A 25,136-nucleotide genomic window follows, 5' to 3' on the forward strand; every position below is an offset into this window, starting at 1 on the left:
ATTCCTTTATTAAATTATGTTTGTGCTACATAGTGGGCATAAGTTTGCACCCTCTTGTCTGTTTCCTTCCACATATGCTGTTAAAAATTGTCCATGTTAGGCTTTTCATAACCCAATTTTAATTCTAAAAAGCAGCCTGAATCAATTAACCTTGGCAAGCAGTGCAGGCTGTGTTCATGTATGACTCCATCTTGTCACCTCTAGGGTTCATTTTCATCTCCACAACAGTTATGATCATGCTGGAGGCCAAGGTATAGCACTGGTTCAAACGCATCTGGTTAAATTTCAAAATAAAATTAAATTAAAATATATTAAAAAAACCCCCAAACCTAAACATTGCTGGAATAGTGTTCATAACAACAGAATATTGTCAGTTTATCGTCAGTGTCTTGTTATTTACAGAGCTGTAAAACCTGTGCTGATTTCACATTGTACCTGATTTATACTATGCTGAGTTGTTCCATTCCATACCTGAAAAATTACGAAGGTATTCATGTTCCTGATGGCTCTTTCTGGTTCTATGTAAGATCCTCCTCTTTCATTGCCTTATGTATAGCCCGTTGCTCTGGGATCAAAAAATAAAACATCTCAGGCATTTCTGTGAAAAATGTCTGTCTAATTCCCTGTAACCTTGCAACTGAAATCATAATTTGGGGGGTTTATACTTTACTTAAAAGAAAGCAAACAAAATTTATTAGCAAACAAAAATTATTAGACTTTTCATTTGAAAACACATTTGAAAACCCTGTGGCATTTTTTACCACATTAAACAAGAGAACACAAGTTGCACAGTAAATTATCAGCAGTTTTAGTCTAATGTAGGTCCAGCTGTACTCAGCAGAGAGCATAGGTGAATGTTTTTCCCTATTTTAAATAACTGCATCCCACTAATAGAGTTTTGGTGGTATGTACATGTGCTGAAGGTGTCATTATTCAAACTTATTTCAGTTGAAACTGTTCCATAAAGAGCTGCTTAATTTTTTCTCTCTAGTTTAATTTTGGCAAAAGCTGGTGGAGAGCATAATATTTCCTAGTTAGACTGGTGCTAGAAAGATTTTATACATTCTGTTTGCGTTCCTAAATAATTATTTTTAGCATTATTTATACTGCATATGGGTTTCCCGGGCACACGTCGTCTCGTTGCAGTAACTCTAGGAACACAACAGAACAATCCACTCTCCAGAGCTGAATATACAAGATAAAAGATGTTTGAGATTAATATGCAAACATTTGGAAAACAATGGAAATGGGAGGCAAACTGTGGAAGCTGGCTTTCCTGGGTAACAAAACGCCCAAAGACAAAGAATGTGAAAGAAAGTGGCTGTGACCCCCAGGAGCACGGACATCACAGAATTTGGGCATTGTTAGTGTGAAGAGTAAGCCAGGTAGAGTGAGGTTTTATTCACAATGTAACCATAGAAAATAAGGTACAGCAGGAATGAACTTCCCTGTTTGTACTTGAAAGGCGGCTGTGTGTTCTCTTTAATTTTAACAACATTGATATTCTGTTTGCTTTATGAAACCCTTTATTACAAACAGTTATGAATATGAACATCTCATTTGACTGCTGATGAACAGAGGGGAAAATCTAAATTAAAACTTTAAATACCACTATTTAATTACCCAAATGGCTTTGACTGTGTTAAAGAGTGCCTGGGATTATTCTGTTTTTCAATTTGTTTTAATGCTTCCTCGGTAAAAGCTGATGGATTCCCAGGCCCATTGCTGTCACTGATGAACTATATAAAGATAAATGACATTATGGTAAATTCCACTTAATGACACATTTTTAATTTTCAGAACACAGACATTTTCTGGCTAGTGAATGAAGGCTAATTACCTCAAGATCCGAACAAAATAACTCCTCATTTTGAAAGATAATAGAAAAGAAATGTTGCAGATTAATGATGCTATTTATCTTTAAAAGAGAAAAAACTCTATCTTTATCCAGATAGTGCAGTTCCCTGAGGAACACAGTTATAAAATGAATCTGAAGTCGCAACTTAATAGGTTATTAAAATTATTTGAGTGTGGGCTCCTCTGGTTCAGCCTTTCCATAAATTTAAATTGGAGGTCTGCTATATTTCTAAAGAAAGCGGCTTGTTTACGAGGCCACAGGGAGCAGACGGGATGCTGACAAAAGACACGCCTCACCTCATACTGAAGCTCCCTTTCTAAGCCTGAATGGAACTGATATGTTTCAGAAACAGTTGAGAGAAAAGTTTAAAGTGTCTGAATTATGTTACACTAGTGTCTTTTCTTTCCAGTGTGTGTCGTGATAAGGGTTAGTGGGAATAGAGGGCACAGAGGTAAATCTGCCATGGGGACACAGCAGTGAACAGCTGCAAAGCACCAGCATCAGAGGTTCTGCGACTGGTGGCACAGGTGGCACCATTGGTTCTTGCTGGGAGGCTTGAGCAGTGCAGACTTAACCTTCAAAAGATGTGGATAGAAAAACACAGTGAGTGTGAGCTCTGCATGTGCTTGTTCAGGCTGTCCTGCTCCATCCATCGTTGTCTCCAGCCAGATCACAGGTAACACTTCTGTCCCTCCTGATATGACATCTGTGTCATGGAAGCAAATCCCTGTCAGATATCCTTCTCATGCAGAGAACTAAACTGCAGGAAAATATAGTTGAAAAAGGAAAATTTCATCCATGAAGATACCGTTTGTGTCTGTTGTTGCCTAATCCTGGAAATCTGGATCCTGGTAAACTGGCAGTCAGGCTGCTGGAATGTGTTGTGTGTGATGGAGCCTCTTTGGTACTCAATTTCCTCACAGTTTTCCCAGCACCATGGCCACTCTGTGAGACATGGTTTGTGCCTTGGCCCTGCATGAGTTCACTCTGGAGCAGGAAGTGACAAGGGAGCTCAGCTGAATAGGTTGGGAAGGAGTACTTGGAGTTTCCAAGGCTATAAGACAAGAAGGTGGAGGACAATCCCTCCCACTAGACTCAGATATTGTGGGCTGAAGGCACAACTTGGTTTTGGGGTTGGTTTTTGTTTTCTTTCCTGTCTCTATTCATGAAGTGGTGTGTCATTTTCCCTTCACCAAGCTCAGCTGTGTGCTGGTGATGCATTGCTTTGGCTCCATCCACAGAAGAGGTAGGATCTGCTCCTACCACTGTGCTGCAGGAGGCCTTAGGGATGGACATGTCCCCCTGTGTCATCTGCAGCTTGGTGACTCAAGGGTCAGTGCTGCTATGTCTTCCCCAAGCTGCTCATACTTTTCTGCCTTTGGACAAATCAGTTAGGTATTTAATTACTGAATTAAATACCAAATTCATTATTTAAATACAGCCTGGGCTTCAGTGAGTTCCCTTCATGTGCAGCAGTTCCACTATTTTGTCTCTCCAAGCCCCTCACAGTGCTCCTGGCCCAGCCCTGCTCTCCATGGTGTGGCAGACTGGAATTTCATGGCACGAGAGGCTGCAAAGGGACCAGTGGTCCTGCCATGCACTCTCCTCCCTGTGTCCTTCACAGCCAGAGAGGTGCTTCCAGAGAAGGCCACACAGCCACCACAGGGCTGATGACATCCCTTCCCTTCTCTGCTCAAGTCCATCCCATGCCCCTAAATCTGCCCCTTCACCTCTCACTTGCCCAAAACTTCCTGAGAAGGTTCTGGAAACCCCACTGTGGTACTCATGAAAGAGTGATCTAAACAGAGTATTTTATACTATTTGCGTTTGTATTGTTTGGATACACATTATATCCAAAATGATGGATATATTGTCCTAAGAAATATGTGTTGCTGGCAATTTTATATATGTCTGTTAAGTTTCATGCTATTTTTTTCTCTATTAGGCATGATGAAGTACATTGGCTTGTGTGGGGTTAAAGGAGAGTTAATTAGAGGTAAAACCTCCACCAGGTCACTCACTGAGAAAATCCAGCATTTCTGATGGCAACAATCAGGAACAACACTTCCAGCACCTGTGGTGCTGCTGTATTTTTCACAGTTCTGACTATTTTGTCAGAATAGTGTCAGCATATTCCTTCCACTCATCTCTTGCGTTAACATCTTCACTCTTTGCCTGGGACTGTCCTTTTGGATTGTGCATCTGCTTTGCAGACATTGGTGATCTGTGGTCTGTTAAAAATGCAAGAATTCTACCATGAATGCATGGTAGAAGGCCATGATCTGGAGATCATCATACACAATTAATATACACAGTGCCAAAGTAAGAAGGAAATGCAGAGCAGATTAATTTGGATTGAGCTATAAAATGGTTATTCATTGAGTTTTTACAAGGTCTTGGCAAATCTAGGAGGTTTCACGCCTGTAGTTTTAAGATTCCACTGTGGGTATTTGCTGTGGATGAATCAGCAGTTCATACAACAGTATTTTCTGTAAATCATTTATCTATTCAAGAAAGTGTAATGGGAGCATATTCTCTGTCCTGAAGGATTGCTGGGTTAGTTCATGCAAGGGAGCAGTGGTTCACATGCCAGGGCAGTCCCATGTGATTCAGAAGCCAACTAGCCCCCCATGGCAATGTCCCATGTGCTCTGCTGTGTCTTCCAGAGGCCCAGCAGATAATTTAGAAATGCTTATGTGCTAAAATCAGTTTATGTAAGAAAAAGGTTTATTTTCAAAAGGTTATGTTCATAAGGCCAGCTAAGGTTGCTTCGGTTCTTAATCTTTGTTTTTGAAAATAGCATGACTTACAGTGTCAATTTTACTTTTTGCAGTTTAGGTTTTTGGAGGCTTGGGCTCATGAGGATAGTCTTGAGAAAAAGCTTCTTTTAGGTACATTGTAATATCAAAACTACGTTTTTTGCTTGTGTAATTATGATGATACATATATAGAATGCAAATGTTATGTATCATTCAGGTTTTAATAACAGTACAGCACTTTAGGATGACATTTTTAGAGGAGGGTTTTTTTTCCTGATTTATTGTAGAAGTGAACCGAATATCAAAGATATATATGGGAATATTTTGCCAATGTTTCTGATGGGTTCTGCCAGCAGGAACTGCAATTTTTATTTTTTGGTTTATATGGCTTTAGATTTTCTATTGGACAATTCTCAATATGACTGAGGAGATCTCATAAAAAAAAATAAATTCATTTACATGATGTTATCCATGGCTGTTGTGGCTCATATCTAGCATTCATACATAAATTCTTCCAATTGTACTAATGGAATTCCAGTCCCAGGCAGCAGCATTTTACAACACCATAGCAAAAAGCAATGTCTGAAACTAGGAGTGTCTCTAAGAAGTTCTTTCACGTTGAAGCAAAAATGTGCTCAGCAGAAAGAAATGTAAATTTAGGGAAAATCTCCAATTTCCTATTCTATGCAAAGCTTTGATTTTTTGCTGATTCAGGCAGTAGGGTTGACATTGGAGCTTCTCATTTCTTCTGAAATAATCACTTTTTACTTTGGAACAGCCTTTCATTTTTCACAGCACTATCTTCTGAAACAGTCCACTTTGTATGTATGAATCTGTTTTTCTCCAGATAACACAGAAAGTAAAACTATTAGAAACAGGTTCCCATCTATTACTTTCCGGAGTCCATAGAGAAATACTAATTTTCAGTGGCACCCATTTGGGAACTTTACTGATGTCTTTTGCCCCCCTTTAAAAAAAGACAGAAAGAGGAAGAAGGAAATGCATCTGTAGTCTAAATTGACTGTGTCAAATAATACATTAAATTTCAAAAGAACATGTAAAAGGCAGATAGTTCATGGTAATAAAGCTGTCAGTAAAAGCCTGATGGCTGAGGAGGATTGCAGAGCCTGTCCTGGGGGGGTCTGGAACCATCTCTGGAGCTACAGGCACTGCCTGTTGGGTGATGGTCAGCACTGTTGGTCATCCCTTGGGTCTCACACAGCTCTTCCCTAACACAAGCACAATTTTAACCTTTATTTAGAAGTGAGATTGTGTCTTATGGTGGTACAATGAACATATTCTAAATAAGAAGCCTGGGTAGATTTGCCTTTTTTTGACATGAGCAACCTGATCTGCCTGCATCCCTGGCCTAATTACTACTGGCATCAAAAACACCCCAGACTCATTTGGGTTCTATTAAAATTTGCTTTGTATATAGATTTCAATTTATTGTTTTTCTCTTCTGATCTCTTCTACAGTTTCAGTACTTTTTTTTCATGGAAATAAAATCCCCAATCCTCCCTGCTGCTGCTTTGCTCTAGGGAAGTACCTTCTGTTTCGTTCAGGTTTTTCAGTGGAGATATTTTCTGCACCCAGGTGCTTCCTGACTTTCCTTTGTGGTGATCACATCATTAGGACTGCCCCACACCTTGGACAAATGCCCCTGGGACGCGCTGTTCTCTGTCCCTGGGGGAACAGCGAGGTTCCCGTTCTCCTGCCCATCCCTCGTGGTGGCTGTGCCAGAGGCTGGTCCCCTCCGCAGAGGTCAGGTAAGGGTGAGGGCTGCAGTGGGCACTCCGCTCTTCCCCCTGCCCATGCTCCCCTTGCCTCTGTGCTCTGGGATCCACTTGGGCACTCCCAAGTGCTGACTATTAGTTTCAGTGTCAGCGGCTGTTCTGCATTAGGATACCTCATGGCTACTGCACGCCCACGTGGCAAAGCTTTATGTGTTCTTTTTGACAAAGTAATTCTGCATATTCCAAAAAGCAGATTGTTTTTAGTACATGCCTTTGGAAACAATCAGCTCTGATGTACAAATATTTTGGTTTCCTCCAGCTGCTGTTGTTCTTGTTGTTCATGCTTTTGTCGCCCACTCCCATTGCAGTTACCTCAAATCACACAAGTTAGGATATTATACAAGACTTTTCTGTAGGAAAAGGTCTGTCCTTAAAGTAACTTCTTGAGTGTTCTTGCTACCTCTCCCCATGACCACATGCAGTTTAAAAACCCATAGGTAGGAAATGACACATCCACTGCTCCTGTCAATGTCATGGCCTTGCGTCACCATGCTGAAAGGTATCTCCTCGATTTATTGTTCCCTAGTAGTTGTTTCTTTGGGAGCAGGCCTCTTGTATAGCTATTTGTTGAACTGTGTACCTACTGAATTAGTCAAAGACCTGTATAAAACCATTTTTTTCTTTTCCTCTTTACCCCTCCCCCAAACTTGCTTTTGTTATGTATTGGCTTGCTAATCCTTGTGTTGAGCAGTATCAGACATCACCTTTCTTGGGGGCACTTAGTCCACTCTTCCGCTTTCTTTGTCAAAGGGCTCCCTTAATAGGAGAAGTCAACAGGGAGGACAAAAGGGATTGAAAGTTGTATTTAATCGGGGTCAGAGAGGTGGTGTTCAGAGTGACGGGCCCACAGGCAGGCTGGCCTTTCATGCTTTCCGACACAGATGGTCCCAGAGCATTCAGCTAAGTGAAGAGAAAGCTGCCCAGTGAAAGCTATTGTGGGGCAGCATCGTTACAGTTGAGAAGGGTTGCCAGGGGTAACTGGAGAGTATCACCAGCATCCTGTGATCACTAGTCTGTGCCATTGAAAACCCCAGACCCGGGATCGCTCTGGGTCCCTTGGCATCCTCCCGATGCTCTGGCGTAAGCAGCAATGTCTCATGCTACCTTTTTAAAATTTAATATCTGTATTTTTACTTTGAGGCACATAAACTGTAGAATCATTTGCATTTCTTAATTTCAGAGTAGCCACCTTCTGCAAAATATACAGCCACTTGCTTTGGAACATATTGCTTTTCTTCCCCCGGGGAATAGTCTAATAATATTTGAACTTATTAAGATAACACTGTGTTTACAGAAACTTAATTTTTTAACATTTGTCTGAGTGCATGAATAGCTAAAAAAAAAAAAAAAAGGAAAAGAGAGAAAAAGATGGAGCTTATGTAATTCAGCATGAATAAAGACTGCAGGCATGTGCGAAAGCTTTGGAAACTGTGCCCAGAAGAACCTCAGGGTACCTCCTTTGGTCTAATCAAGTGGCACATCACAGCAGGTAAAATGTGTTCCTGACAAAATACTTGAATGGCGCTTTTATTTTTAAACAGCAGCAGCCCTACTGATTTTTTGTTGAAACCATAGGTGCTGGCGATTGTAACTCAGGTGGAATACTGTTTGAAAGAGCAAATACAAGCAGAAGCCTTGAGTGAAGGCACAAGAAGGTCAGCACTGAAAATTCACTGGTGCCCAGCAGCCATCCCTTAGCACACGCCAGCAGCAGCCGTGGCCACAGAGAGCAGCCCTGGGTGCAGTCCAGGGCTCCTGGTACCTTGGGAACAGGTCTGGAAGGGGCAGATGCGGAGCCAGCTGTGCCACGCGCACACAGAGTGTCCAGTGCACAACCAGCTGTGCCTCCTGGTGTCTGGTGCAGAGCCAGCTGTGCTGCCCAGTGTTCAGTGCAGAACCAGCTGTGCTGCCCAATGTCCAGGTCAGAGCCAGCTGTGCTGACCAGCCCAGATCCGGCTGTGCTGCTCAGAGCCCGGCGCAGAGCCATCAGTGCCATCTGCCAGCACCCGCACACTCAGAGCACCTCCACTGTCACTGGGTTCCAGCCGGGCCTCACTGTGGGCCAGAGGGTGATGGGCACACCCAGGGGGTCACACCCAGGGGATCGCACCCCAGCCTCTGCCATCTCATTGGCGTTCTGTCCCCATGAGTCACCATGAGAGCACCGCCTGCCACAGGGCCATATGGAAGCATCCCAGTGCTGGCACTTGTGTGATGTCAGTCACGCAAGGAGTCCCCACACAGGCTGCCATATTACTCAAATTTCATTAAAATTTTGGATATTTGAATTAAAAAGTGGTCATTTTGGATATTTTAGCACTTCTAGACATTTTTACCAGTGCAAATATTAAGCCTACGATTAAGCAGCTCCAATTCCCCACGTGTTTGTTCCCTGCTTAGGTCACTGATGTGTTCCAATCTGAGCGCTCTTTTGATATCAGTGACAGTGGTGGCACCTGCAGTGATGACACCTAGCTTCTCTACAGCACTCCTTTTTTGTGTGGTGGCAGGTTAGGGTGCTGTGGGTAAAACATCCTATTTGTGGCAGAATTGTTTGTGGTTTTTGTTATGGCACTGCCGGATTGCAGAGGAAAGGGAGGTGTTGCAGGGCTTTGTCAGAGCAAGCAGCCTTGGAAGTCAAAAGTATAATCTTCATTATAATGAAACAGAAATAATGAAGGCTGGAGGCAGGTGTGTAATTCAAAGAGCGTGTTGTCAGAGACAATGGCAAAAAAGGAAATCAGTGTTTCTACAGCTCCTGAGATATGTTCTTTTCAGGCAACCACTGAATTTATCATTCTTTATATTTCTAAAAGAGGGAGGCTAGCTGTGCATTCCTCTCTCAGATTAAATAGCTGGCCCACTTGTTTTCCAGATTTTGAATGTTGCTGGTAAGTGATGCAATCTGTTTGCTTTAAAAATGTGTTTACTTGCCTGCATTTACGTTGAGTAGGTGGCTTTTTACGTTTATACCTTATTTTCATTTTTTAAAACCATTTGAAGATCTGCTGGGTAACAAATTGCAAATTACCTTTTCACCTATGCTTCCCTCTGCACCTCTGTTAAAAAATAATAATAATGTAATCACGTCTTTCCTAGTCCATCATGGATTTTGTTGATCTTATACAAACAGAGATGTAAATGAAAGCACGAGTAGAAATAATGCATCTCAAATATACTCTCTTCACATTTTTTTGAAAATTAATATCTGATTTTCAGACTTGTGTAGTACATGCAAAATACATGTCTGATTTCAGTCATACTGAATCATCTGAATCACTAACTAATGGCAAAAGGAGATGCAAACTTGAGCATCCCAGGATTTCTTTATTGCTCATACGTCAAACACTTGAAGTAAAATTGTTTGAGGTTATACTCAGCAGAGGTCCTTACTGCCATTCAGAATTCATAACATTTGGGGAGTTTCTTGCCTCTGGTCTTGCTCTGAATTAAGTGTATGGGAAGAAATCTGTAACTCTGTTTTTTAACTGGCAGTCAAGATTTGGATTATTTTTCCCAAACCACATGGTCTTGGCATCAAGGCCAGCCCTTGTAGCAGCTCACAGCTGACAGAACAAGGTGTTTGTGGTGGCTTTACTGGCATGCTCATCTCCGTGCTGGTGCATTCCTGTGAGCCACAGGCTGAAATACTGCTCCTCACCAAGACAGGCAGTGCTGGCCCAGCCCTGCCACGGGCAGGGCTTCAGGCAGATGTGGCTTCCTTCAGGCTCAGGTGAAGAGATCCTGGGCTGGATCTGGCCCCCAGCCACCAAAACTGGTGCAGTCTCTGGCAGCACTGTGTTCAGTGAGCGCACAGCAGTGGCATTGTCCCAATTTGGGCTCATCCCACTGTGGAGACTTGCCAAGCAGGACAAGACTTGTCTTTGGACAGCCTGGGGGAACCTGCGCCCTGGTCCCACTCTTGCCCACAGGCAGGGGCTGGCCCTCAGCAGGAGGGTGTCCATGGCATGTTTTCAGCCTCCTCGTCCTGCTCCTCCTTCACAGCCTGGTCAGGCTTTTCTGAAGTTTAGTGTGAAATGGTGCTGGCTCCCTTCAGGGGTGTCTCTCCTAACACTAGCCGTATGTTGCCCCTTCCCAGCTCATCAAGCCTTTAGGAACAGGACTGACCCTTGTGAGCTGTGGTGGCTCCTGTGCCCTGGCCACAGGCTTGGAACATTGATCTTGTGTTCCATTGCTTTTCTTGTCTCCCTCCTCCTTGCCCACAGCCCAGTGAAAGATGGTGCGAGTTAGAGAGAGCGTCTGCATTATTTGTTTAAAGGACTGACAAGCTACCACCCTGCTCAGGAAATCTGGTTGATTGCACATTTTAAATGAGGCCTTGGTGATTTTTTTCAGTGATAGGACTGGTTGTTTTTTTCCCAGTGTTGCTAGGTAGAAGCAGGATCTGCTTTGCAACCAGCCTTTTCAGTCATGGATTCAGACATTCCTTCCTCTTGTCCAGATGAAGGGGGGAAAACCTGAATCAAAGATTTCAGGTATTTGTGATGTAGAAACTATATTTAGTCAGTTGCGCAGTAGAACCACGATTCTGCAGCAGTGTAGGGGACTTTCGCCTGAGGTACAGGGGCAAAACTGTTCAGATGGATGAGTCTTTATCAGAAGGGAGTGACTTAAATCACAGCTTTTGATGTGCATCAGCTTTCTTGGATTAATACAAATATTTCACATTCACTTTATCTCAGTCACATGAAGTAAATAACTGCATATTTTAAAGAATTCTGCTGTTTAAAAATCAACATTGAAACAAAAAAGAAGAAGCTTTAATCAAGCAAAATGTTATAAATTAAATGAAAAATATAAATATGAGGTGCATAACATTTTCGTACTAGGACAGCAAAGAGTTGAGGTTTGCAGTATTTGAATTTAGGTAGGAAGAGCTAGCATATAATATGCCTTTCATTTATACTGATGTCAGGAAGAAGTGATATTAAATGTCCTACGTGCTGTTTTAAAACTAATTATATGCAGGTTAACTATTCAGTACTGCTGTGGTCCAATTAATTTTCAGTAAAGGCTTGTTAAATTCTCAGAATTCAAATGCTTAAAATCAAGTACAGACTTGTGAGCTCTCCTAGTCCCTGTGTTCTGTTCTGTGTCTCGGGCATGTCACAGGCTGTGAAAACACTTGAGCAGCACCCACTGTGGTGCTGATCACATCCCTCCTGGCCTCCTGCCTGGCAGCACCTGGGCAAGAGGTGCAGCTCCAAGGTGTGTGAAAAGCTCGTATTGCTAGAGAACCTAAATTTAGTAGATGTGGAAGGAAGCTTTGTTCATTACAACAGCGTACTTAAACTATGAGTTGTTTTTTGGTAGCAGTGAGAGGGATTTTCCTATTGGCTGTGGTATCTGTGTAAGGAAAAAAAAAGGGGAGAAAAAAAGAAAAAATGCCTAACAGACAAACAGAAAAGAAACCAAAACCACAGAGACAAATTATCAAAGTATAAATAACTATGTCTTTAGCATTGTAGGAGGTGCTTTTGACCCCACCATTGAAGTGTCAATTGCGGTTATACGGCACGCACAAAATAGAAAGTAAAAAATAATGAGAGAAAGATCAATTATATGCTATTTTAAAAAACTGTTTTATTTATTAATGGTAAAAAAAAGCATTTTCTTCCCATGCTGCAGTGGAATGCCTTCCCTGCTCCTGGGGTGTCTGCATCCTACTGTTGAGACTGCTGTGCCAGTATACAAAAACAGAGATGAAACTGGGGTCTCAGATTCATTTTATCTCCTTGCAGCATTGAGAAATTTTTAAACAAGCAAAAACTGAATTCTCTCACTGAGAACTGTTATTTGCTAATGACAGAGAGAACATTCCTGTTTACCCACTTTTCTTTGGAAAGAAAAAGAAGGAAAGAGAGTGACATCTTTTCCGCTGTGGTCCTTATTGCAAAGACAGAACTGTTGTAGCCAGTGAGATTCAGGAGTTCTTTGGCAAGGGCACTTCATTTTTCATCACCTCAAACAGTGCCTCTAAGTACTGCAAAACTGTTTCCTATTGCAAGCAGAAGACTGATGTTGAGATGTCCATTCCAGTTGTTTTCTGTTCTCAAGAAAAGGATGTATTTTTCATGTGGAACAAAGTAACACCAAAAAATTAGCACTGCAATGGAAGAGGACATTGTGTACTTTCTCATTCTTTGCAGCATTACAGTCACCCCACAGAGCCCAACATAAGGCCAGTCTCAAGACATGTGACCTTCAGGCACTGGATGCTGGTGCTGTTTGTTTGCTGCTTTTATAATATCTACGAATATCTGTAGTCCTTTGTGGCAGTTTGAGAGCAGAGCCTCGTCTGTGCTAGGACCCACCAGTTTTCTGTCGTCGTGACTCTTGGAAAACCAACTGCACCATCTTGGTACATGCGTTACAAGCCATGACCAAGATGTTGAGGAGATCTTTCAAACTCTTTCTGCTGTAGAAGTGTTTCAGGGATGGACTAAAAGATCTGCCTGGGGTGGTAAGGTCATAAAAGCCCAGGAAGACCAAATGAGAGCAGAGTGCTGACACACTGGAGCTTTCTTCTCACGGAGCATCTGTGCTGTTGCACGTCCTCGGGTGTATCAGTGTCTTGTTTCCACTCACTGTCAGGAGTGCTGTGTCACTGCATCACTCCTCTCTTTTCTTGGAAAGCTCGAGTTTGAAGACTTAATGTATAGGGGCACCCAGGGGGCATGGCAGATGGGGAGATTTCATCAATTGCATTGATAGCAAATTCTGTGAGGTGGTGTTAATTTCTGTTACCCAAATTGCTCAGTATGAGTATTTTTGAGGAACCTCCTGCTTATGTTTCCTACTGCTATAATCATCACAAGGACTAAAATGGAAAACTAGGAATTTAACCTGCTCTATGTCTTCAAATTGGCATCAGCTCAAACTGCAGTTCTACTCTCAGAGTAAAGCAATTTCCCACATCCTGAACTCACACCAGGCTCTTTGGGAGTCTTTTTGTCTGGAGCTCATTTGTGTCCTCCCAGGAAAAGATGAAAGTGCTAAGAACTGCCACCTTCAGAGCTGTTTTGGGTCTGTCTCTTCCCAGGCACCCTGTGGTGGTCCTCCTCGTGTTCCAAGAGCTGTTTGTGGGGGCCTGGTCTAAGTGTGAGGATGGGAAGGAATCACCAGAGATGGGATGATTTAGTTTGCCTTTGCCCAGTGGGCCATTTATCAGCATGAAGGAAAGTTGAACCAAAATTCTGGCCCATACCCAAAGACTGGCACTCAGCCTGCATTGAAATGTGATTTATTTTTTCCTGGGTTAAAGATTTTGGGAATTTCAGAGAAAAAGTTAAGATCCCCAATTAAGCTTGACAAATTTCAGATATTCATCTACACAATATTATTCCAACTCAGGGATTATTTTCCTATTTTATTGTTTATGGCAGCATCAAGAGAGCCGTGCTGTTTCTCCAGGATGCAGCTACTGGTGAATGGTTTTAGGTTTGTGATTCAAGTGAAGCATTGAATTTCCAAGAAGCAATTAATTTCCAAGAAGCTTTAAATCTGGATTTCATTGCAGGGAGACACGTCACATTGTTGGCACATACCTTACACAGCTTCTTTTAGCCACAGGGACTTTGGCAGATCAGACACCACAAGAGCAAGGTTCTGTGGACTTTGTTGTCTCTTTTTTATTTCTACTTCTGTTTCTATTTATATTTCATCCATTTTGTGTTGGTGAAAAAAAGATGCAATATGTTGGCAAAGGAGACACAACTGTTGATCTTCTGTAAATGATGAGGAGGGAAGCGAGGCTCTTCCTCAGGCTCATGTCTCAGCAGTTACCCAAGCACTGCTGTATCCAGCCGTGCAGGATCTGTAGAGATCCCCAGAGCAGCGTGGGTGCCCGGGCTGGGCTGGCAGGCTCCAGCAGCTGACACTGCCACAGACACCCCTCTCCACCAGCTGATTAAGAGGTGAAGGTTCCCCGTGGCCATAGAGCCCCCAGAGCCCTGGCCCCCATCATGACCTGCCTGGTGAATGGCTGTGCAGCTCTGACAGAACCACAGTCACTTAAACACAGAAATAGTCTTGGTGATGCTGAATCAGTCCTTGGCAACGTATTGATCCCATAAGACATCTCAAGATATCTCTGCCACTGGAGCTCAGGCCTCACGGACCTCATGGCCCTGCACGCCCAGGCTCGGGCCATGCTCCCGAGCTCCATGTCTGTCTGTCCACCTGTCCATTCTGCAGAGGCTTGCTGGGCACAGGTCTGCAGTAACTCAGTGTGTTACCACTGCAAATGCTGCAGACACCTTGTCAGATGAATGACACTTGAAACCGAAAATTATTGTTCCTGTTTTGAAATTATAATTGTATCTCAAAATGGGGGGTTTTATGATTAACTTAGATGAGTCTAAGACCTTTTCTGGCAGTAACAAACCTGATAATTTCCCTTTATTTTATTACTGTACTTTTGGATTTATCCCTGTTTTTATTTTCTCACATGTAATTCTGAGTTAGTATTTATTATTTTTCTCTTCGCCAAGGATTGCTGGAACCTAAAAGTATTTCAGACAACTCAATCAAATAGCTAAAAAGGGTTTTCTCTTCTAAGCAAAGTATTATTCCCTTTTCAGTCATATAGAAAATAGTCAAAAAGTGAAATCTTGATGCACCCGATGAGAACAACAGATTTGTGTTCAGCCTTTCCTTCTCTAAATTAGAAATCACAGTATAGACAATGGGATTTCTAAATCATATATTATACCTTATTCTCTGGTGGGAATAAAATGTTCATGTTTGCCTCCTTTTCTCTGTTTAACTTTGACTGCTGTGAACACTAGGAAGAATAACCCTGCAGCTTTTCTTTCTTTTTTTCTTTTTTTTTTTTTTTTTAATCTATTCACTTTATACTTTTCAGACAGATTTTTCCCCGGGGTGAAACAAAGGTTAACTGAAATTTCCTCTGTTGTGTACCTGAACGAATCAGCAGTTTGAGAAGGAAATCCCATTGATGGGCAAAGAGAGTGACAGGCTCTATTTAAAGAATTCCCCCGACTGTGTGGTAGACCAACCATGCCATGAATTTAACTGTTCCTGTGGTCCCCATACTTGTACCCACCAAAAAGAGAGAAAAACCTACTTTGTTCTGCAAATGTTGCGCTAAGCTTTGAAAATCATGAGCCGCTGAGTTTTGTGAATTAACATGGCCAGCAGTGGCCAGTGCTGAAGGAAGCAGTGTTACAGCACAGACAGAAAACAGACAGGAAATTATGCATACTTACATAATGGAAAGGGCACCCTACGTGTTCATGTTTAGCATGTATCCCTGCATTTCAGCAGTTTGGAGGTACATATATTCCACAAAAATAAGACTTGCAGAATTGTCCTTTGCTTTGTTCACGGCACATTTTTATTCCCACTTGTAACATGAGGCGCTTTACCCACACAGGGCTGCTGGAATAAATGGAGCTGAGGGAGACACAGAAGGGTGGTGCAGGTGTGTGGAGGGGGTGCAGGATGGGTCGTTGCAGAGGTTTGGGGTAACAGGGCCAAAATGTGGCATCAGGCACCTGACTCCCAGTGGAGTGGCAGGATGCACCGACACTGCAGTGATTTCTGTATTTATTAATGTCTGCTTTAACACCAAAAATATGTCTCTGCCTGGTTAGGTGCTCTTGACTCATCTGTGTTGTGCTCTGTGGTCTGTGATGTCCCTGGAGTGGCCACCCCAGCCCCATCAGCAGGCACACCGCTGGGGGATTAGAGCACCAGTCCTACCCCAGCTGCCAGACCTTTCCTCTCTGGCAGTGATGGTTACGTCTTCCCCCATGGGTCATAGCTGCTGAAGTTTGTTTAAAGTAACTTTTACAGCTCCTGGGGGGGTGGTTTCCCACATTTGCAGGGCTGCTCAGAAGTGTGTGAGTTTCTTTTCCTGTTTGAACTCTGGTTTGCTTTTGGCCAACTCTGCCTTTGCTTCAGTCAACTGCTTATATTTTAATTAATTTCAAAAGGGGTTGAGTATTGTTTGTTGGATTTTGTGATGCTTTTCAAAAATTGCAGATAAAGGTTGCTAAAAATAAAGCATTGCAGGGATTTCTCTACTGCCAAAACATGAGCGCATTACTGCCACATACATAATTTTAGGTGTGAAGGGGAAAGGCAAGAGAGCCTTTTTTTGCCATGAGAAAATGTCTCAAATTGAACTTCTGTCAACAATTCCATCGACTGATTTCCCTGCGGGAGTTATGGATCTCTTTTAAAGCTGTCTTAAAGAGATATTGACAGGTATTCCATTAAACAGCAGGTGTTTTGTTTTTAAGTAAATCATCTCTTTGTTATCAAGGAAAAGTTGAAAAATTCCCTAGAAATGTGTAAGAAAAACACACCAGGGTTGATGCTGTTCCCCTACAAGGGGCTGCTGTGAGCAGCTGGGGTGTGCAGAGGGGGCTGCAACCCTACAGCCACCGAGCACCTCCTGTGGGGAGGGGTCCCTGCCGGGATGGATCTGGAGCTGCTGGAGTGGGAGGTTCAACCAGCACGAGCAGGACCAACTTCTTCTCCATGGTGGCTGGTCAGCAGCAGGCCAAGTGTCCGGTGAGATGGGTGTGGGGGGAGTGCATACACACCTGTACACACATCAACATGCACAGACTCACAGACAGGGCCGTGCAACACACGCACACATTTATCTGTACGCTCAGGGAATACCTCTGCCAGAGGGGAGGGATGTGCAGTGTGTCCTGGTCCACAGCCACTCAAATTCTTGTGCTTTACAAAAACCTGGTGTCAGGAAGCCACCTCGATTTCTGGTTTGGGACAGTGCTTGGGTGCTGCGCCGGCGTACTGTCATTCCTTTTTCTTTTCTGAGAAGGGCTACTTGGGCAGGGAAAATGTGAAACTCGTCGTAGCAAGCTCCATTGCCATAAGACTTGAATCACTTTGGGTCACAAATAATCAGGAATTTTTCGATATGTGCAATAAGTCATAATGTGAAATTCTTACAGATCTAGTGATTTTTAGGGATTTTAAAGCTTACAGTTTTAAAATGCTCTTCCACTAGCAGCAGAAGCTGTGTTCTGGTATGGTAAATATTGTTCAGAGATATGTCTGAACCAGTCCTTGCCACAGAGATCTTACAGTAGAATATAATTAGAGTTCTCCATTCTGTAATATGCTATATTAATTAGCAGTCAAAATCCAATTTTTAAAGCCCAGCTTTGAAATGTATTTGCCCTTCAGGCCTTGTATCATTGTGCCACAGCTTGAAGTGTCCTGTTTCACTGGGCTGATCATAAAATAAAATAAATAAAATACATCTCATCATGTATTTTCCAGTTAGAAGAAAGGGGCACATGACTACTTACTTACTTCTTTGGGGAAATTTAGTGTTTTATTTTCAAAGTGTGATGTCCATGCTCTGGAGCTTCTCTGTTGTTGAAGAAAGTGATGACACAAACTTGCAGGGCAGGCAGAGCTTGTGTAAGGATATGTTTTCTCCCAGTCCTGATGAGTGAAACACAAGTGTGATTGGGGGGGGGGGGGGGGGGGGGGGCGGGCGGGGGGGGTCACAGCCCATGCCCAGCAGTGCCCTGCCTTGCCTTGCCAGGGCAGCCTGATCAGCTGCTGAGGTCCCTGGTGGAGCAGCACAACAGATAAGGAAATTTTGTGAACCATTTATTTATTCTGACTCAGTGTTTTGTTCGGTGGAAGCAGATTGTTCCTCTGGGCAATTTCAGGTTTTGACTGCTGGTCCTCCTTCTCCCTCCTCCCCTCCTCTCCCTGTCTGGGATGAAAGAGGGGAGGTTTGAATGCACATTGAACAGTGGTCCTAAATCTGGCTTCACCCCGAGCGCTGCTCAGAAATTTACATTTTCATGCTGGTGGAAGGATACATGTGAATCTCAATGATCTTTCAAAATTTTCTTTAAATAAAAGCAAAGCTGTTGCTCGCCATTCATCCCATTGTGCAGGGGCAGAGGACAGCCAAAATGTGGTACTTGATAAAGGGAGAACCTTGAGCAGGGCTTCCATTTTCATACAAATGGTGTATATTTTACATCCTCTTCTTCCCTGATCTGCAGTTTGACAATACCATTTTCTTAAAGTATAAATACAAGAACTTTATACAGTAAATTTCTGTACTAAAAACACAACAGACTTATACAGTAAGGTCTGTTGTGTTTTTTTGTATAGAAATATATATCATCATAGTACAGGAATTCATCCTAATCTTAGTATAGAAAACTTAGTGTAGAAATTTATATAATCTTATAAAGGAGATAGCATTTAACAAATGAAGATGAGGAAGATTAAAAACATGAATATATCAAAGATGTTCTTGGTTTTATTTAACTCACAGAAAGCTTTAAGTAAGTTTCATATATGCAACTTCTTCACAGAAAAAGGGGGAAATCTTGACAGAGGTTGTCTGAATAAGTCTTTTGAACAGCTCTATTCTGAAGAGTAAAAATAAAACTAAAGCAAATGCAAAAATAAAGCAATCATAGCCCTTCCTTCAGGCAGAAATCCACCTTCTGTGTGCATGCCCACCTTAAAAAAAGCATTAAATGCTCTGATGTGGTACCGGCAAAGGCCTTGGAGGGCATCAGCTGCAGGTGACATGCCAGGCTTTGCGAGGGATGGAGCTCCCAGCAAACAGCATGTGTCTGTCCAAAACTGCCCTGTCTGCCTCAGGGTGTGGTCTGTGGGGTGAGAAAGCATCATCCTCGGGCAGCCTGGGGGGTTGGTGAACCCAGCTGTGGTCCCTTATCCATTCTGTGTTGATTTTGGGTGCCAGCTGCCCACCTGCCCCGGGGCAAAGCTGCTGCTGCACCCTTGGGGGAGGCTGCCCCGCCTGAGGCTGTGTGACGAGGAGGAAAATGAAGGTGGTGAGGGCTGCAGCTTACAGAGAGCATAGCATAAGGGGACCCCAACATGCCAAAGTGCTGCTGAGTGAGCCAAGGGAGCAGCCAGGACAATGCAGCAGTGGCCAGGAACCACCCACAGGGCCCTGGGGTTGCCTGCAGAACACACTAATTCTCCCAAATAAGCAAACAAAATCAGAAGGAAGAGGAAATATCTGTCAATTTGGTAAGTTTTGCAATTTATTTAGTGATCTACAGCCAGACAAAACACCGTAGTCAGCAAGAAATATTGTTGCAGATTTTTCTATGTGTCTGTACAACAGGATTTCACCTTGGTTGCAGAAGGAAAACTCTCCATAGGTGTTTCAGTCTGAAGAATTTATTGTGTGTGAAAACAAAGCCTAATGCAATCTATTGTGAATTAGAATTAACTTTTAGATCACCACACAGATTTAGTAATGGGAGATTTTGTTGTAATATTTCGTTCAGCATTAAAGTTCTTATATTTATTTTCTGAGTGGAGCAGTTTTAGCTTCTTGTATTAGGAGTATTTGAATCATTGTGTCATGGTTTTCCCCTGTGAAGCTGGGGATTTTGACAGTGAAGAAGAGAAACTTGGTTGGTTTGCCCTCAGGAAGGACATGGCTAGTGATTAACAGGAGTTAATTCGTTGGTAATTTTGATCTGTGACCATTCTGCATGTGCATTTCTGTGCAACACGGCACTTGCGGTGCTGACTGCCAAGGCAGAGCTTTGAATTACAAATACCTTTTTCTTTATGAATTAATTTCCTCAACAGGCATTTAAGCGATAAATAATGCACTCAAATATGACAGTGTTTCTTTGCTTTTAATCATCAGGCCTCAAAAGGCTTGATTTTTCTCTCAAGTATACCCACAACCCTGTCGTGGGCCACTGATGCGTCACTGTCCCATCCATGCTCGCTGTGATCCCTGTGAACGGTGCTGGGGTAACAGTGCCTGTGGGTGCTGGAGCCCTGGCAGTGGCAGTCACTTTGTGTGCCACGACTCAGGTTCATACATCATTCACATCATTTTTTTTAACTGGCCAGTGAGTGCATTATTAATGTCTCGGTGACAGTCGCTGGCATGAGCAAGTGTTGAAAACAGAAATACTTTGGGGCGTTGTTCAGGTGTTCAAATGTGGTGTGAGTCCTGACTGTTGAACGAAGAGCAGCAGTAAGCAGGTGTTGTGCTCTAAAGCACCTGAGTGGCATACCTTGTATCCTGATACTACACCACATGCTTCAGTCAGAATTACTGACTTTTTCAGTAAATGAAGAGGAAGACACAAAATTATAGATTATATAATTTTAATTTGTAGTAGTCTACCTTCTAACGGAAATGAATAGTACAATCAAAATTAGAGAAATTTTTGCTGTCTGTAAATCATGATGATGTGTTAGTAACCTGGATGCCTCAGATTCAGATGCAGGATCAGGATGGGACAGTGTGCATTTAAAAGTTTGAAAACATGCAGGATTGATTTGCACACAGGTTGCAATGCTTGCTCTAAAGTACAGGTAAGGTGAGCACCTGCGCTGATGTGGATCCTCCTGCAGCGGTGAGGAGCTGCTGTGGGAGCTCAGCTCTGTGTGCGTGGCCAGAGCTCTGAGCCGTGTTCACATGCAGAATTTTTAACAGCTCTAGCTGCATCCCTATTCCTTTAGCTTATTGCCCTTTCATTTCCTTCTTGGTTTGTTTTTTTCACTCCTGCGAGCCCAAAGGCTGCATGTGAGAAGGTTATGGCATGACAGTCGATAATTCAGCATGTCCTCTTGATTTATTGCACATTACAAAACCCTGTTTGGAAATAGATTTGCTCAGCTTACAGTCTGGGTGTCTGAGGTTATGCTCAGTCATGTTGGCACACAGCAGTCAGGATGCAGGGCTGCAGACAGACTTGGTGAATTTGCAAGGAGAAGAAGTGTACGCTCTGCAGTAACTTGTTGGTCCATGTGCTCCCACGTTTGCAGTCTCTGAGCTGGAGCTGGACATCCCCACAAACACAGGCAGGGACAACTCCAATGGCTGGAATCAGGACCTTTGGAGCTCATACTTCTGGAAGAATTAGCCCATACTTCTGAATTTAGCCCCCAGGGATCAGGACAAAAGTGTGGTGCCAGAAAAACTCCCTGTAGGTGCACATGTGCTGATACTCAAGTGAGGCAGATTTGGTGCTCAGTGGGTCAGTAGCTTTCCTTCACCAAAGATGGAACTAGTTTCTCTGCTTTAGTACATCAAAATCTGTTAGTAGTTTCAGTAACTGTAGTAATCATCATGTTGAATATATTATAGAGAAATATTAATATAAATTAAATATAATTAATTTTAATTTTGTTTTTCAGGAGAAATTGATGTGAACTGGTCCATCTCTCATAAAGACTTAGAGGTAAATAAAGACAACCAAATTTTTTTATTGTTTATTTTGTTGCTTATTAACAAGCAGAATAAAGTAAATGGGATTGAAAAACCCTTCTGTGGTGTTTTTGTGGGATGATTAGCAGTGTCCTCCCACAGGAGGTAGCAGTTCTTGAGTTGGGGCTGGCATAGAGGCAGGAAGGGACAGGAATGCCAAGAGCTGGAGTGCTTCCACAGACTATGCAAGGTGAACATCAGCTCTTCCTTCCTGGTCTCTTTGGAACCTCAGAGCTATTTCAGGGCAGTCTGGTCCCCTTCCCAGGCAGCACTGGGAGGCAGCAGAGTGTGGAGCCTTCCTGGGCTCGGTACAGAGGTAGCGTGGGGACACTGCCGCCCGGAGTTCCCAGGCAAGGTGCTGGAGCATCCAGGAGGAGTGAGCTTCAGCTGCTGTGTCCAACTCCTTCCATTTTTCTTGCCAATGTCCAGTACAGATGATACAATCAAGTGACAATAACAAATTCTTTCCCTGAGGAGAAATGGTATTTTTATACCTCTCCTGTTCTCTCATCAAAAATTTCATGGATTTTTTTAAACTTGTGATGTTCACTAGGCAATGACAGTTGTAGATAGGATTTTCAATTTGACTGCCTACACAGAAAGTATGTGTGAGGTCACTGGGAGAGAGACAGTTGTTTCCAGCTTCTCTTTTTTTTTTCCCTTTTCCTTTTTAAGTCCTTCTTTACAATTGCAAATTACAGATTTCATCCAGACTTGTAGAGCATTGTACTTTGTCCAAGCAGTTTGCCTTAATGTGTGCAAGGGAATATGTAACTTTCATTTGCAATTGATGTTCATTATATCTGTGTTCTGGAGAAAATTCCGGTTTGTCATGACATAACACAGTGAGTAAAAATATCTTGGCTAATTGAGGGAAAGCTTCAGAGCTGCAGTTTTAAATAGGAAAAAAAAAAAAAATCCTGAAGCGGAAGTTCAAATGAGAACTTTTCTTCCAGACAATGCAGGTTTCTCTGTAACAGAATTACCCATTCCAAACCTGGATGTGTAAATCGTACATGTGAAACATTAGATTTCTGCTGGATCACTGCCAGAGGTGACCTTTATAATTCCCAGTTCCCAAAGCACAGAATTTCAAGTGGTAAGTGCATTTCTCTCTCTGTTTCACCAGGCACAGATCTCCAACTATGCGGGTGGGAGGCACAGCAGCGTGCGGTACTACACATCTGACAAAAATATTACTTGTAGGAACTGCCACAGACCAGGACATTTGTCCAAGAACTGTCCCACTCCAAAGGTAAATGCAATGCTTAAATCACTTGAACATTCAGCTGTTTTCCTAATATACCTTTGTGCTTGCTGTTAGAAGCATTGTTTCAGTGGTTTATCCTTTCTTTGAAGCAGTGCTCTGAGTTGCAGGATAGCTTGCACAAGGTCAGTTTACTGTATGAAATTATTCCTGTGTTTGGTGATGTCATTGCTTTTATTGTTTTTATAAAAGAAAAATATGCAGAATTATATAGAATCATATTGAATGGTTTGTGTTGGAAGAGACTTAAAGATGAACTTGTTCCACCCCTTTGCCATGGGCAGGAACAACTTCCACTAAACCATGTGTCTGTAAATGGAACAACAAAAAAATCATATGCCATACAGAAACATCTTTTTTTTCCCATATAGTAAAACAGTCGATAAGTATAAAATATTTTTCAATTGTACTTTCAACAAGGGGAATCTATGGAATCAGAAATACAGCCTTAGTAAATGAGTGAAAGCAGAAAGTATAATAAACCATGATGTGAACAGTGGGCAGGACAAAACTGTAGCTAACTTTAAGAAGCTCATATAGATGCTAAATATTGCAAAAGTTTGTCCTGTGGTTAGGGGTTTAAAAGTCAGTCAGTACACTGTCAAGAAGTGGGAGCCATTGCATGACAGCCTGGATTTACCAAGCCCCACAGCAGAATCTGTAAAACTCTTGGTCCTTGAGGCTGTTTCCCACGAGGACACTCAGAATGACAGCATCCCACACGACCCTCGGAGGGAAATACATTCACTCGCTGGGAAAACTGGCTTTACAGAGATACGGGTTTGGCCTCAGAGTAGTTGTCTGGGTGTTACATTTGTCACTCCAGGTGCTGAATTGTGTGAGTCATGAGGCTGTGCCGGTGAGTCCGGATGGCAGCCAAGTGCCCACCCGGGTACCGCCGACACAGCCCCGTGTGGGAGCAGAAGAGGTGGATCTATTCAAACATTGTCACTTAACATGACTCTGGTTTTGTTTCTCCACAGAAGGTTCCCCCGTGCTGTCTGTGTGCAGGAAGAGACCATCTGCAGCACAGCTGCCCAGCACGTTTCTGTCTCAACTGCTGCTTGCCCGGGCACTATTTCAAGGAATGCCTTGAGAGAGCCTATTGGAACAAACACTGCAACCGCTGCGACATGAAGGGTCACTATGCGGATGTGAGTATGGCCCTTGGCACACAGATTGGGTGTGGTTTGGTTTGTCTGTCAAAAATTGAATTTACAGTGGCAATAATCTCTTCATAATTCTTTGATTTTACACAGTGCCTATTTGTATTAGCATGTGAAAATGTTGTGTTTAATCATTACTTTACACTATCAAAGTTTTAATGGAAAATGGTCCAAAGAAAGCAAACCAAAGCATTGCCAACACTTGGTCTTTAGTTTGGTTCAGTTTAGCAGTGATCAATAAAAACATCCTTTCTCCTGGGGAATGAAAGGCGTAGGGAGGATGAAATCAGGAGACGCAGTGTCTGCGAGTGTGCCAGAAAGAAGTAAAGAGTAACTCTGATGCATCAGGAGTTCCATGTCTGTTTTTTTTCACTATGATCAGATATTAATCAGTGAAAATACTATTAGAGAGAAGTAGTTTGAAGGCTTTGGGTTTGACAAGATCTACTAAAGTAAAATACGGAAGAAAGTTAAAGGAAGAACAGACGTAGTTGTCTCTTTCTTTTGTCTTGTATTATGTTATTATGGTTTTATGTGTCCCCAAAATTCAGTCCTGTATGTAGCAGTCAAGCTTTTATGATTTTTTTTCCTTGAATTAAACACAAAAAAGGATAAAAGGCAAACTGTGATATTTTTGACACACATTCACACTTCAGTTTCTATCTATAGATGTGGCCTATATGTTTGTTTTTCAAATACACCTGTGGGATTCTGTAAACACTGGATTTTTTGAAACTCAGCAATATGTGAATATCTTTCTAAATGTCTCCTTCCTGCCTTTATTTCTTCTGTTTGGTCAAAGAGCATGTCACAGTGGTACATGAGATGTGCAAAGGACAACCAGCATATTTGGGAGTTGCTATTTCTTAGCATGTTTGAATGTGTTCCAGATGTACTTTTGCTTATAGCTAATGTGCCCACGATGCCTTTATAGAATGTGAATTGAACATTTCTGCACCCTCATTCCTGTAGGCAGTGAGACAAAATTGCAATCTGAAATGAAGCATCTTTTTACCATC

At 42.5% G+C, this 25,136-nt stretch overlaps 1 protein-coding gene across 3 annotated transcripts in view; it reads left to right on the plus strand.

The window, feature by feature from the left end:
• The window catches only part of ZCCHC7 (zinc finger CCHC-type containing 7), an 86,335-nt gene that overhangs the window by 34,101 nt on the left and 27,098 nt on the right, over positions 1-25,136 (plus strand). For all 3 annotated transcript variants that reach the window (XM_063422835.1, XM_063422836.1, XM_063422837.1), the window contains exons 5-7: positions 21,615-21,658; positions 22,814-22,939; positions 23,935-24,105. In XM_063422835.1, the coding sequence (XP_063278905.1) occupies positions 21,615-21,658; positions 22,814-22,939; positions 23,935-24,105 (341 nt within the window). The remainder of the gene's footprint in view (positions 1-21,614; positions 21,659-22,813; positions 22,940-23,934; positions 24,106-25,136) is intronic.

Source organism: Prinia subflava, chromosome Z (genome assembly GCF_021018805.1).
Source record: "Prinia subflava isolate CZ2003 ecotype Zambia chromosome Z, Cam_Psub_1.2, whole genome shotgun sequence".
NCBI classification, from domain to species: Eukaryota; Metazoa; Chordata; class Aves; order Passeriformes; family Cisticolidae; genus Prinia; species Prinia subflava.